Below are 16,110 nucleotides of genomic sequence, written 5' to 3' on the forward strand. Positions count from 1 at the left end.
ACTTTCAAAATTTTATTTTTTCCACCTTAGAAAAAAAATACTGTGGCATCTATAATATTAAATAAAGCCACTTATCTCATGTATAAAATGTTATATCCAGCTGTAAGAAATATAATAAAATCCAACATGAAAATTTTTCCAGTCACAAGTCAACTGAGATATTTTCAGAAATCAATGAATATCAGTAGGAATAATTTGCAGAGTTAATATAAAGAAAGAAATATTGAGATTTAGAGAAGGATATAACCTCTATATCATCAAACTATTTGAGTATTGCATTATTAGATGATAATAAAATAAGGTTTAATCAAATGTTTAAGAAAATAAAATAATTTTAACTGATCTGAAATTCAGTTAAATAATTATGTAGTTTAATTTATATTATTTGTATTCATATTTAAGTAGGTATACATTTGAAGAGATCTTGTATTTAGTGTGTGTTGTAAGTTTATGTTCACTGGCTTATTATGATAACTTTTCTTTGGTTTTAAATGATATAATTTTCTTTGCTGCTTATTTTTTAAATTATTACATACTAATTTAATGTTTTTTAAATTTTTTTTTTTTTTTTTTACTTTTATTTCATGTTTCCAAATGTGTTGGTCAAAATTATTTTTACATTACTACTTTACTTATGGGTAATATCAATGTTTGTCTATATTCAATTTATCAGAGTTTGGGGGCTAGTTTTATCTAATAGGCAACCCAACCATTAATTAATATATTTATTAAATATATATTAATATATTTTTTAACTCCCTCCCCCTCATACAAAAAAACAGATTACCAAGACAATCCAAATGACAGAGTTGCCACCCTGGAGCAATAAATAATCTATCATTATTGTAGTATCTATGAAAGAAGGAATAAATAGCATGTGAAAAGAAGAGGGTGGTTGAAAAGGACAATAATAAATTTATCTTTTATTCAGAATAGTACATAATAATAATAATAAAATATATATCAGATCATCAGGAATATGTAGATAGATTTTCCAGAGATAACAAAGAAATTTCTACAACACTGCCTCGATAATTAAGGAAAATATAAATCATTATAAATGAAGATAATCTAAACAATGTGGTCTATATAATATATTTTTTGTTTTGTTAAAAATAAAAACTTTTTTATTTATTAACTAAACATTTGCTACTAACATAGTGTGTTATCTACGAATGTCTCTCATCATATATAAGTTCTAGGTTTATAAATAATAGGTGCTATAAAAAATTATGCGGTTTTTAAACATGAGCTACTCGTTCATAAAAATATTTCTAACAAAAACGTAAGCATACACATGTCTTATGTTTTAATCTGCGAAAATAATATATTACAAAATCAGGTGAAACAATTTTTTAATATATATGTAAGTAAGTATTAGTTATTATTCTCTATAATATATTTTTCTTTAGCAAGTTATTTCATAATCATGGAAAAATTTTTTTGAAACTACGAATTTTTAAACTCTTAATTTATTCAAGTAGTTCACAACTAGCATCAAACTTACGTTTGAATCAACATAACCTAGAGGTGTGAGTAAAGTAAGGTTATGTTTATTTATGTTAAAGGTATGTGTAGAGTTCTTAAATATCAATTCACATCATCTGAAAGTTTCTGATGTGTATCCTTTAAAATTTGAAAATATATACAATGGATGACTCCGATTCTTCTCAAGACAGCGAAAGGGTAAGATTTAATTTCCATTGACAGATTTAATCTTTTCTTTTTGATTTTGTCAGTAATTTTTATTCATTTGTGTAGTTTTTTAATGATTGCTAGAAACATTAAATTTACAAATAAAAATTTTCCCGCATTTCTGTCCAATAATTTGCTATTGAAATGAACTTAATTTGTATACATATTTTACCTTGATTTAGGGGTGCCTGAGTTGGTGTTTGTCATTGACCTTGGTCAGCTCTTTCAGAAAACTGTTCATAATTTAAAATTATATATATTATAACCCATTAGACATAACAGTACTGTTCTGGTTTGACAGTAGTTAACATCAAAATACTGGTAATGTACTAGGTATACTGCAAATCAGATTTCAAGTATCTTCTGTACATGTTATTAATAAAATTGGGTATACTGTAAGAATCAAATTAAATGATATCAAATGAGGCATGATGGTATATAACAGACTGCGTGCTATTAATTCTATAGGCTGCTGCATTTGAGCAGTAATCTATTTGTTTGCTGTTAGATAATATTTATTCTCAATCTGAAGTACACTATTGAACTTTTTTCTTGCTCTGCTATTAATTTATGGTAGTCAGTTTTGAGGTTATAAATATTAGGTTGATAAGATTAAGGAAATACCAAGGCAGTGTGGAAAATTATAATGCGATTCAAAACTGTAGATATGAATTAAACATTTATTAAGATTATGAAAATTATTTCATTTTGTGGAGTTGTTGAAATACTATTGGTGAGCTTCTTACAAAGGATTAGGGAAGTTATGATTATTTTTGATCTTTTGTTAGTAAAATATTAAAAAATAATCATTTGAGATAAGCTGAACATTCATTTTATTTTATTATATTTACCACATCTACATTTTATATATTTTTCAGTTGGCTTTTCGTAAACAACTTTCAGAACTAAGTTTTGAACAGTTAATAAAGCTGAAAGAAAAAATAGGGGCTAAAGTTTATAAAGAGGGTATTAAAGGTAATGCTGCAAAACCTAAAGTGACATTTGGAAGATCTAATAAGAACAGGTAATGAAATTTGATTAATTTTTATTTAAACTCATTTACATAGTAATAACTCAGGTAAATTTTTAGGTAATAATAGCTAATTGAAATTTCTCAATGTCAAGGACAGTTATGGATCAGGTACTACAGTACATATTATTTTCCAGTGAAATTGTATTGTGTGGTACTAGTCGAGAAAACCTATAAAATAAACTAGAAGATTGTGGAAAGTCTTTTTTTAAGGTAGAAGCCTTAAGAGTTAGCAAAAAAAAAACTGAATATCTTATTATTGGAGTAGAAGTGGATGAAGAATTGTACTTAGAAAGAAAAACTGAGCAGAATGGAAAAAAGAGATATTTTCATGTATGTTGGATGCTACTGTTAATTTGGTAATGGAAATTAATCATGTGGCGCAGAACTTTGTTAAAACTGGAGAAAAATATCTAATTTATTATGTAGTAGTAGAATTAGTTAAGTGCAAGGTATCTAAGACCATTATTAACGTATAGAGCAGATAAAGGCAAAATAAATTATTTGTAACAGAAATGAGAATGCTATAATGGATTCTGGGAATAACCAGGATGGATAATGTCAGGAATGAGCTAAAAAGGAGAATAACAAAAGCAGGATATATATTTGCAGGGCTGAAGGAAAAGGAGTAGTCCAAAGGAAAAATATGGCATGATTTCATGAGAAAGGATTTTGAAGAAATTAGAAATGCTGTGGTAGAAGTTTATGTGAGAGAAGAACAGTTCCAAGTGAAAAATAAATTAAGCTGAATAATAAGTTAATTGAAAAATTGGTAATTTTTTTACTACTTGGACTACCATTTGTATATCTTTTGCCTTGGTTATTTACAGCTTTAATTAAGTAGATGAGATTTGGGAAAGTAGCATTACATGCTATAATTAATTTAGTGAAATATCTTGTTCACTTAGATAAGTATTTTCTTGCTTTTAAACTTTTAGATTATTGTGATCTACTTAAAACATTAGTACTTTAGTTTCTGAGAAAATTACTTATTAAATCTTTGGTTTTATAAATTTTAGTTCCCTAGCTTGCACTTTTTTTGGATATAAACATTGATACAGTTCTAAAAATGGTGCCATATTATTTTTTTTCTCCAATTAATTTACTTTGTGTTTAGTTTTAGTGTCTTTTAAATTATTATCTGTATTTTAGCAAAAGTGTAGAACAATAGAAGTTTGTTATCAGCGACATCGTATAAGTGAACATTTAAGTTACATTTCTTGGATTTAAAAAAAATCCAGTCTACTGTTTGAAATAAAATGTTAGTACATTGTGTTTCAACTATAAGAAATTACTACTAATTTAAAAAAAAAAAGTTTTAATTATAAAAATGAAATATTAGCTTCTGCAACTATTTCCACATTAAACCTATAAGGAGCACTCCCCTTTTAGTGTCATCAGCAGTTATTTTTGAGATGTCAATATTCCTAAATATTTAAAAATACGAGGTCTGTAGTTAAAGTAATGAGACTGGTTCAGAAAAATTTTTTATTTACAATCCAATTGTAAATGCACTATATCACCTTCAAAATAGTGCCCTTGGGAAGCCACGCAACACTTCAAACAATTTTCCCACTTTTCATAACAGTGTTGGAACTCAGAAACCAGAATATCTTTCAGATGGTTGGTTACATTTTTTTTTGTTTCTGTCTAAAAATAGTATCCTTTGAGTTGTTTTTTAAAATCAGGAACAGGAAAAAGTCGCGGAAACTCAAGTCAGATGAACAAGGTGGTTGAGGAACTACAGGAATGTTTTTCCTTACCAAAACTTCATTAATTGAGAGTGCAGTGTGAGAAGGTACATTGTCATAATGCAGCATCATGAATCAAATCAAAACCATGCTTATTTTTTCTTCAATAGTAATGGCATTGTCCATAAGGAGTTTTTTGCTTACAGGACAGATTGTAAATCAATATGTTTACCGAGAGATTCTTGAAAGACTGTGGAAAAGAATTGCCTGCGTGAGACCAGCCATCAAAGACAATTGTATGCTCCATCATGATAATTCACCTGCACACTGTACGCTCAATTAATGAGTTTTTGGCAAAGAAAAACATTCCGTAGTTCCTCAACTACCTTATTCACCTGACTTGAGTTTTGCAACTTTTTCCTGTTCCCAACTTCAAAAATAATACCTCAAAAGACACCATTTTGGATTAGTAGAAAACAAAAAAAAAATGTAACTGACCATCTGAAGGATATTACAGTTTCCAATTTCCAGCACTGCTATGAAAAGTGGGAAAACCATTTGAAGCATTTCGTGGCTTCCCAAGGGAACTACTTCAAAAGTGATAGAGTCCATGTATTAGACTGTAAATAAAAGACTGTAATAAACCTTTTTTCCTGATCAGTCTCATTACTTTATTTACAGATCTTGTATGTTTACTTTCAATGGTTTGATTAATCTTTTTTTTATATATGAGATTAAACATTATAGTTATACAGAGACAATCACAGCTTGCATCACAATCACATCTCCAGAGCCCTGGAAGATGATATATTTCAGACGAAATTTATGTAAGCATAATAAATATTTAATAATGGTGATCAAATGCAGTATTTCTAGGTATATCTAAACAAAACAGCACTTTTTGTTGTAGTTGTAAAGGAAATCCCAAGAGAATTTATCAACTACTAAAGCACCCAGAAATTTCACTTAACATATAAAAGAAATAATACCATTATTATAAATGGTAATCTTAATTCAGAGGAGGCCCTAATTCAACAATTTTGAACAAGGATTCTTCATCAAGGTATCAGTTACTTTAAAGTATAATTTGAATCAATCATACTGTAATGAAAAAAATAATAATAATTTACAGAAACATATTGTTAATTTAATTTTTTACAATTTTTATAAATATTATTGGTTATAAATCAGTTAGATAGTTCGGTTTTTAAATAAATAACTATCATTGAACCAATAGTATTATTTACAGATAATTAGTAAATAAAATCAATTTGTAATATTTTCCTTTTAAAATCTCAAAAGTAAAAATTATATAGTTATTTACAAATAAAAGCAATTTACTTAATGTTGCAGTGTGTTTAATATAACATCTTTTGCTTCTAATTTTTATATAAACATAATATATGTATATAATCTGATGTATATAATATTAATAAAAATTAATAATTATTACTTTCATTCTACTGAAGTATTTAGCTACCCTAAGTAAAAAGTGCATCAACAATAATTCATAAAAAGAAACTCATTTAGTTCTATGTACAATTTAATTTTAGGCCTGCAGTATCAGTAAAAGAAGTCACTGCACTGACACTTGCAAGAGTGTAGTTTAAATGTACACATCATGCAAGAATATGTATGTGTGTGTGTGTGTGTGTGTGTGTGTGTGTTTAGGGGAAGAGCTATTTCTGGCATTTAAATGAAATGGGGAGTGGTTTGTTATTTATTCAGTTCATTATTTTTGTTGCTTTCCCTGTTTATACATTTTTATTATATTTATATTACATTTATATTTTGGTTGTTTGTTTCACTTTTTATAGAAATTTATAAATGATTTCACATGGGAAAATTGTCAAATGTAATTAATGAGAGAATGTATAGAGCTGTACAGGACTAATACATGCCTTGGAAAATAAAATCAGCAGAATATAGTAAACAAACATTCTTAACAAAAAAAAATAAATAGCATGAGAGGATATTTTTGAAAAGAAATTTTGATTTTCTTATAAGTATCTTTTAATTCTCTATTAAATTCATTTGGCTGAATTTATTTCTCTGTATTGACAGACTTTTAACCCAATTTTCTTTTCTTTACCTTTTATTTCATTTTTTAATTATAATTATAGCACAGTAACATATACTCTACTGGGGTTGGTCTAATGGTGAACTCATCATCGCAAATCAGTTGATTTCAAAGTCGAGAGTTCTAAAGTTCAGATCCTAGTAAAGGCAGTTACTTTTATTTGGATTTTAATACTAGATCGTGGATGTCATTGGTTCTTTAGTGGTGGTTGGGTTTCAGTTAACCACACATCTCAGTAATGGTTGACCTGAGACTGTACAAGACTACAATTCGTTTACGTTCATACATATCATCCTCTGAATCATACATACCTCTGAAATCGTTTCATACATATCCTCTGAATCGTTCATACATATCATCCTCCAGAACCACCTTACGGTGGTTCTGGAGACTAAATAGAAAAAGCACTATAATATTTTTTTATGAGTGTTTTTTTTTTTTAATATTATGTTTGTACTGTTTGATTGAAGTTTTGCGATTATACTACAGTGCGAGTATAACTACACTGTTGACTGTGTGAATTACACTTAAGAATGAACTAGTCTGGTGAAATTAAAATAGTTGGAGTGTATATGCCTGACATTAAATGCACATTTTTCTGTTTCACTCAAAATATGTTTGTGTGCCTTCCTTAGAACTTACTGAAACAGAGAAAAACTGAACCTTACGAATTTTTGTCCAGATTTTGTCATGCGAAATTAGATAGAAACTGAATTAAACCTAACCTATTGCTAGCTGTAGATTTTATTATGTAATCCTCATGTGCAATGTTTTTTTAGTGAATTTGAAATTAGAGTTTAAAAGTAGGCATGCCAGAAGGTGTTAAAAAGGACTAAATTTCAGAACATTGTGCCTCAAATAATTTTTTTGTTTTTAATGTTTAAATAAAACAAAAGAACATTTTATTAGCTTTAAAACAAAATTTTAATAAAATCTTTATTTTTAAAGATTAAAACAAAATCTCAACTTTTCCCCTTTTCTCTACCTATAATAGACATTGATTGTGCTCTGGACTTAATTCTTGAAAGAGGAATGAAAGTAATATCTATGCAAGTTTTCAGTGTTAAGTAATATTTCCTTCATTCTCTAATGTTAAAGAAAGTTAGTTTTTTGATAAATGTTCTTTCCTTAAAAAACTGAAATTTTATTTAAAATCAATATTTTAAAATTAAATTGTCTTGAAAATGTTTATTGTTATATTATCATTAATGCCAGTGTTAAAAGGCAGGATATATAAATTTGTGAAATTTATAATAATTTTAATTACTAGAATTTTAATACTGTTCATGTAAAAAATAAATTTAATAAAACAAGTTACAATTTTTACTTCCTTGTTCGAAGAAAAGGAAGTATTGTGATGACAAAAAATTTCAGATTTCAACTGAAATAACCATTTTGACTAGTTTTGATGTTTGTATGTTAATATATATGCATAACTGAAAAACAATTAGCCGTAGGATGTTATAATTTTGGATTTAGGTTTGTTGTAATAGCTAGTTGTGAATCACCCCATTTGATTGCAATTGACGACCAAAAAAACCCAAAATCCAAAAAATTTGGATTTTGGACTTTTTCGTAACTGCAATAATAAGTCGTTATTGAAAGCTTTTCAACAATATATCTTAAGTGGTAATTATTTTCATTCGTTTCAGAGTTTTAGCCAAATAGAATTTTAATTATGAAATATTTGAATCTTAAAAGAGGAAGAAGACACATCGGTTCAAATCCGACTTGATTTCCTTTTCTTTTTTTTTTAATTTAAATATATTGATTTATTATTAACCTCTGTTTGTAAAAAGATTTTTACAATAAATAATAATTCAATAATAACAATAAAAAAAAATATATCAGTAGTTATTAATGAAATAAAATTTTTTGTACTTTTCATTTTTAAAAAAATGTGTATGTGTAAATAGGCATACAAGGAAGTGGTGTTCACATCAGATTTTTTCGAAATGACTTAATTACATTTGACATTATTAGAAAAATAACAAAAAGTAAAATTTAAAATTTTCTTTGGCAAAGTTCTCCCGCCACTAATAATGTTTTGATTTAGTCTCTACTACTTTGTCAAGTAATAAACAGTACTCGTTGTATAAAATTGGCATAAAAAGTTTTAGAAATCTTGCAGCTTTTACCCTTTTCAATGTCAATAATATAACATATTCTAATTACGAGGATTATTTATAAATTAACCTCCGGTTGAGTAATAAAAATAAACTGAATAAAATTTACTATAAGCAAAAGTTGCATTTATACTTTTATATTACTTCTTGACATAGTCCTGCCCAAATTCAAGCTTTTGTATTGTGAAACCAACTTGTCTATTCCCTCTTCAAAGAATGGCACTGCCAAAGTACCCATCCATTCATTGTCTCCTTCCATAAATTCATCATTACTTTTGAAGTGTTGAGTAGCCAGCCAATTCTTCAATTATGTAAACAGATGAAAATCAGATGGTACCAAATCAGGGATCTAAGGGGATAGTTGAAATCTGTCACTCAAACTTGTTCAAAACACCCTAGTGCTAGTATTGGTGTGAGGCTTCATTAACATTCGTCACTGTTTATTTTGTATCACTCTCCTAAGCATTTCACAATAAATATCTGCAATTATTATCATACCTAGCTTCATAAATTGTCAATAAAATTATTTTATGGTCCAAAACACGGTAACTATAATTTTTTGGGCTTGATGTGTGTGTGTGTGTATGTGTGCGCGTGCGTGTTTATGGATCTACTTTTTGGACTTCTTTTGCTCAATGAACTGAATCCAAATCTCATTTTCAGTAAGGCAATACTGACTAGAAATTCATTTCCTTTTTCTGGTATTGATGAAGAAAAGTCAATGACGCTCCCATTCTTTTCATCTTGTGGACACTGTAAATGTTTCAGCACCCATTTTGCTCAGCACTTATGAAAACCCAATCTATCTGTAACACTTTCATAATGAGTGGATTTTGAAATGTAAAATCTTGATAGAGTTCAGTAATTATGAAGCAGCATTGTCGTGAATGGCATGTTCAATTTTTTCAACACGTTCGTTGTTGACACTTCTAACGGAATGTCACACTTCCGCTTCCTTTTTCTGCATATCAGCCCTGCCTTCCCTGAATTTCCTCTCAGAATCATCACTTATTACATTATTACAGTAAACTATGCACAACTGATGATGGATCTTGGCTGCAGATTTTCCTTCTGCTTGCCAAAAATGAATGCTATGTTCCTCGAAGTTAGTGGGAGTCGCAACAATTGCTTCTATATTTCATGATATACTGCTCATGTGGTATAGAACAAAATAGTGATTGACTGTATGTGTTATGATATTTAAGCTTAACTGATGTATAATGTTCATGCATTATGCTGCTATGGAAACCGGTTTGTTCATAATGCCTGACCGAAAGTTAATTTATAAATAGCCTATGTGTGATGATATTTTTCATTTACACAATATATTGTCTGTGGTATGTATTCAATTAATTTAATGCATGTAAATTATATGGCAGAAGTTTAATTTTCCTAATATTTCAGACCAAGAGAAGTGTCATCCAAAATTCCTGTTGAACCGATCAGGACACTTTTACCTATTCCAAAGAAACAGGATGCACCTCGGGATCCAAGATTTGATAGTACATGTGGAGAATTTGATGAAAAGGTTTGATTTCATTCATCTCTCTGTTATGATAATTAAATTTTAGTGATTAACTTTATTTTATAAATATTTTATTCATTGAATTACTGGAAGTAGGAAGGGGAAAATTGAATAGGAAGGAAGTATTAATAGATTGTCACCTGACAATCAAATGACACTTGAAAATCCAAAAAATGTAATATTTTATAGTTATAAAAATAATGTCTTCAACTACTGTATTAGGTTTCAAACATATTCACTTCCACGAAATTTATTTTCACTTTAGTACCTTTGAATAGTATGATGGATTTAATTATATGGAAATAAATATTAAATCTTTGCAACAGTCAACATCTTAATACTCTCTGGATAATGTTAATATATCTCTATTTATTTATTGTGTTGCCAATAAGTAGTCTTCCCATTCTTTATCCAAAAATAAATAATCAATATTTACTTAATGTGTCATAAATAAATATATTTTAGAGTCTTTAGAAAAGTATACATTTAGTTCTAGAAAAATACACCTGTAAATCATGTAACATATCAAACAATGATTATAATATAACACATGTGTGCAATTTCTTTTAAGTGACTGGTAGTCCTATAGGTTAAGACCAGTTAGCTCTCTTAAGATTTAAATTGTATTGTGAGCTTCCATAGCTCATGTTAGCCCCAGACTGTAACATTATTGAAAGCTGTTATTTGTATTCGTAACATAGTTTGAATAAACGTTAATTCAAAGATGTTTTATTATGACTCTGGTCACAACTAATGCCTATAATCAGTGTAACCAAAAGGGTGATTAGCCAGGGCAGCCAGTTATGATGTACCCATGTTCCTAAATGGATGTAAATGATCTAGTTGTTGCTGTGTACTTTTGTAACCACCAAATTCTACAGCTTTATCTATTTTGTCAGTATGAAAAGAATGTTTGAGATTTGAATGTTTTTAGATTCATCAAAATTGCAAACAGCATCAGGGATATAGTTAAACCAATACAATTTCTAAAATAACATTTTTCTGTATCAGAGTCTATGATAAAATTACAATTTGTTAAGTAGCATAGACATAAGATTCAGAAATTACAAGATGAGCTCATCCTCGTGACTTGATTGACAACTCATAATACCACTGTATGATGAGTGATATGATGCTGTCCTATACAAGTATATATGAAAATTGGCTGACACTTGATCATATGATAAAGAGTGGTCATCTTTGTCAGATTCCAGCTGGCTGACTTGGTTTGTATTGTTGCATATTGTATGTTGTACGTAAATTGGCTACATGTGACCAACCATAATCACAGTTGTGAATGTAACTGCAGTAATACTTTTTACCATTTAAAAAGAGCTGTGTACTATTGAAATAAAATGTTTAAATTTTATTTAATTACATATTAGAACTATTTGTTGTAGATCTTCAAAAAGTCGTACAGTTTCATTAAAGATATACAGAAAAAAGAAAAAAAGAAATTGTATGCAGAGTTAAAAAAAGAAACTGATGAAGAAAGGATAAGTGAAATCAAATATTTAATTCAACGTCTTGTAAGTATTATAAGTGAAAATAAAAATAATTATCGTAATTAAGGAGTAGGAATTATTTCAGTAGAATTAGGAATAAAGAAACTTCTTTTAGATAAAATATTGAGCTGTAGTCAGATAGAAAAATTAAGACTAAATATTTCACTTGAAAATTCTCTGTTATTTTATCTTTGTTTATTAGTACAGATAAAAAAGTTTTCAAAGATAAGAATGAGTGAAACTATTATGATAATCTTACCACATGTTTACCTACCTGAATTTCATAGCTAACATTTTTTGTCATATTGTAATATGTATAATTAAATTTATGATATTTTTTATCATTACATATTATACAGATAAACTAAATAGTTTGCTAATAATTTGGGAAACAAGATTATATTCTGAAAACTGTTTACTTAAAATTTCACATTGAAGATATAATATTCCAAACAATCAGAATTATGCTTTGTCTTAACCAATCACAAGTATGGATCGAGATTCTTACTGCAATAACATTTTTGATAAAGTAAATAAAAACTTTAGTGTGCTCTTAGTTCATCATTTCAAAATCCATATAATTTCTTATATTTAATATGACTTTAATATATGAGGAGGCTGTAACTCTTTGTTTTTAATACTTTTTGATATTTACAAGCAAGAAGATACTTTACTGTCATTGATAAGTTAACATATTAGCAGTTTGAATTTTATTTATAGTCTTCTACTTGTAAAAATAAAAGCAATTTAGTTTAATTACATTGGCATGTTGTTTGGCATTTCCTCTTTTTCTATGTAGACTTCAGGATTATTTGCAAATTTGTCTTAAGGAAACTGGATTACACTGTACTTACAAGTCTTTCTATAATATCAGCAAATTTATGATTTAATGATAACTGAAGCCCATAAGAAAACTGGATTACACTGTACTTACAAGTCTTTCTATAATATCAGCAAATTTATGATTTAATGATAACTGAAGCCCATAAGTTATCAGAAAGTTGGAAGAAATCTGCTGAAGTATGTTATATCTATCAGCTTAGTACAGTAATATGAGATAGTAAGGTCATAACTACTAACTAATAAATAAAGAGATCTTTTATTCTGATTAATATATATAATAAGTTTTACAACAGATACTACTCAGATAAATAAAGGATCTGCCCTAGCATCCTTGATGCTAGGGCAGATGGGTAATCAAGGGAAATTCATGCTAATACTAATCAGAGCAGTAGCACAAAGTACACAATTGAATTATAAAGTAAAAACTAAATTAATAGTATCTGTTAATAGTATCATTATGGATAATTATTAGTATCCATATTAATTATTTAAAGGATAAACCCGTGAAACAATAGTAAGGTAAATATATGAAAATACTATTTATACAAATAATTCACAGTTCAGAAAAAATGGCAATGAAAACATCATAAAAAGGCCGTTTCTCATAAATTGAAGTACTATGTTGAGTTGCACAAAAATGTTTCTGTTGCCTAGATATAACATTAGAATCAAACTTCTGTGAACACAATATTAGAAAAATAAACCTGTCAGAAAGCCTATAAAACTTCATTTTAAAAAAAAAACAGACTTCTCTACTTATGTAAGTCAGATAAAAAATATGAATATTTATAGTTAATTTATAAACTGTTGCAGTTAAGTTTTGCAACAAATGCAGCATTCATTTTATCTGCAGTTTATTATCTTTGTGTCATGCTTGGAAAGTGTGATAAAGCAGTTTTATTAATTTATTTAATAATGCAATAAAGCACCACTATCTGTTTGTTTGGAATTGGTTTGGTTTTATTTATATATTTTAACTTAGATTGAATTATGACACATACTGTCTTGGATAGTAGTAAAAGAATATAACGTAGTAATGTATCTGCTGTTATTGCAATATAATCTTATTTCTATTTTCACTAATATAAAAGAATGTACTGGCCTACGGAGTTGTAAATATATAATTGAGACAAAAATGAAAATACAATGTGCGTGGTCTGATCTGTTTAATACTACAAAAAGTTAACTTAGTTTTAAATGAATTATGTTAAAAAACATGGAACACAAGATGGATGTACAAGACTAGAAAATTAATGAAAAAGAATGATGAGAACGTGTAAATTATAAAATTTTTACTGATTAATCAAATATCACTTTGTTATATGTACTACCATCTGTGCATGTTTTCAACCACAAAGGAAACGTGTAATGCAGCTTTTCCACTATTTTGCACTCATGAGATGTAATGAATTTAATATACATTGAAAAATAACCTATATTACTTAGTGTAATTAATAAAATATGGAAGAAATATTTAGAATTTTCAGATGTAACATTAATGTATTGCTAAAGAGAGTAAGTAAATGAATTGGGGAAAATATAATTTGCACATAACACACAATTATAATAATGTAAGTAAATTAGTTCACTAAGTGAGATAATCTTGCCTAATTGAATGAGAATTGATTCTCAATTGATAGAAAATTTTCTTTAATATTAAGGCTGACTAAGCCTCTAATGTTGCATTTATATGTTAATGTTGAAGCTTTAGGTGGATTTCAAGTAAGTCTAGTTATACTGTTGCTTAAACCCTGAAAAGAAATAAATTTTTGTAAAAAATTGACCAAATAATAGGTTTACCTTATAAAGGATTTTAGTGTGTTTTGGGCTAAATATGTGTACTCATACTCACAAAAGTAGAAAAAAGATATAACTGTAAAATAATCTCTTGTATGATGAATTTAATTTTCTAGAGAAAACATAACAGAAATTTTACTAATACCATCAAAATTTATGTCAGAAAAATATAAACTTAATTAGATTTTTATATTGTAATTAATTTCTATTATAAAAATATTTTTATATTTAGGAAAATAAAGAACGAGAAGAAAAAAGAAAATTATTTAAAGAGGAGGCTGAGAAAGCAGAACGTTTGACTAGAAAACAAGCTGTTAAAGATGGAAAAAAACCATTCTTTTATAAGAAATGTAAGTTAATTTCCTCTTATTTATATCAGTTCGTTGTAAATTTTTAAATGATTTTAGGATGCATTATCTACATCTACTGAAAATTGCATTGTGATCTATGTTAGTGAACAGTTGAATTTAGTTCAGAGTAAACATAATAATACATGTATGTTGTCTTACCAAACTTTAACTTAGGTTCACACAAACCAGTCTCACTGTTACTGTAATTCACAAAGCATAGAAGAGACTAGAATTATACTGTATGAACTCCTTAGAATGCAATATGTGTAAAACATTACAATAAATTCAGTTAATAATGTTGATCTTCAACACAGCTGTGTGGTGTTTAGAGGAACCTTAATGCGACATCTATGTGTGTGTAATACCTACTTGTCTTCTGGTGTAGAGTTTTTCAATTTTGTCTTTGGTTTTATTGTTTACTTTTTGTCACACTATTATTGTCATGTGTGTATTTAAATTATCTTATGTGAGATAGAAATATTTGTTTTATTGTATACTTCTCAAATTGTTTTTTTGTGTAAAATATTCCTTCAAGGTAGTAGAAGTGTGTAATATTTAATCTTACAGTGAACATATGAGATTTGTCAAAAAAATTTCCAACTTTTTAATTTCTGTGACGGACAGCATTATCACTAGAATGTCATCTAGCAGCAATATTGGCTACAGCCTAGTGAAAACTGCAATGTAATATTTTTTTTTATTCATCTTACTATGTCTATTAAGTTAACAGATGTTAAAAGTGATTTTCATTACATTAAAAATGAGTTATTTCATGACTGATGAGTTAATGTGAAATTTTGTTTTAAATTGAGAAAATCCTTTATAAAAATATTTTAAATGTTACAAAGAGCATATACAGATGGGTAGGGTATTTAAGCCGGATTCAAACAAACAATTGATGGAAACATTTTAAAACTTGCTTAACTTCAACTGATTCTGATCCTCATTCAGGTCAACCATCAAAGTTTAAAACTGATGAAATTGTTGCAGAATTTTAGGAATTAATTTTCTGTAACTGTCATTTAACTGTTTGTGCGAGATAACCGAAGAAGTAATTTAATATTTTATTTATAACATTCTGGATTTTATGTACAAACTTTATATATTCATTTTGTTTTATTTTCTTTGCTTTGTAGACTTCTTTCATGTAAAATTTTTAGTCATAACTAAATTCTATGACATACAAAACAGTTTGATACTGTTTTTAATGTGTATGAAAATATTGTACTGTTGTAGCTATTACTAAAAGAAAACTGATCTTATGTTGTTTCAGCTGAAAAGAAAATGATTGATTTAGTAGATAATTATGAATCACTAAAGAAGAGTGGAAAGTTGAAGAAGCACATTGAAAGAAAAATAAAGAAAGAAAAAGCAAAGGGCAAAAAAATTAATTTTTAAAAGATATATTTACTTTGTAATATTAACAAAAAAATGTTAAAATTGTAAAAGGTTGTTGAAAAATAAAATA

General features: G+C 27.7%; 1 protein-coding gene across 2 annotated transcripts; it reads left to right on the top strand.

Annotated features, from left to right (window-relative positions):
* Nucleotides 1–1,223: 1,223 nt before the first annotated feature.
* Nucleotides 1,224–16,110, top strand: LOC142324427 (ribosomal RNA processing protein 36 homolog). Of its 2 annotated transcripts, none has more exons than XM_075365259.1 (6): nucleotides 1,224–1,342; nucleotides 2,574–2,719; nucleotides 10,027–10,150; nucleotides 11,548–11,676; nucleotides 14,525–14,642; nucleotides 15,916–16,110. In XM_075365259.1, exons 1-6 carry the CDS (start codon nucleotides 1,298–1,300, stop codon nucleotides 16,038–16,040), a joined length of 687 nt encoding a protein of 228 aa, XP_075221374.1. In that variant the 5' UTR covers nucleotides 1,224–1,297; the 3' UTR covers nucleotides 16,041–16,110. The 2 variants fall into 2 exon arrangements, with proteins under 2 accessions (XP_075221374.1, XP_075221375.1); XM_075365260.1 differs by lacking the exon at nucleotides 1,224–1,342 and adding an exon at nucleotides 1,516–1,686.

This window comes from Lycorma delicatula, chromosome 5, assembly GCF_047948215.1.
Source record: "Lycorma delicatula isolate Av1 chromosome 5, ASM4794821v1, whole genome shotgun sequence".
NCBI lineage: Eukaryota > Metazoa > Arthropoda > Insecta > Hemiptera > Fulgoridae > Lycorma > Lycorma delicatula.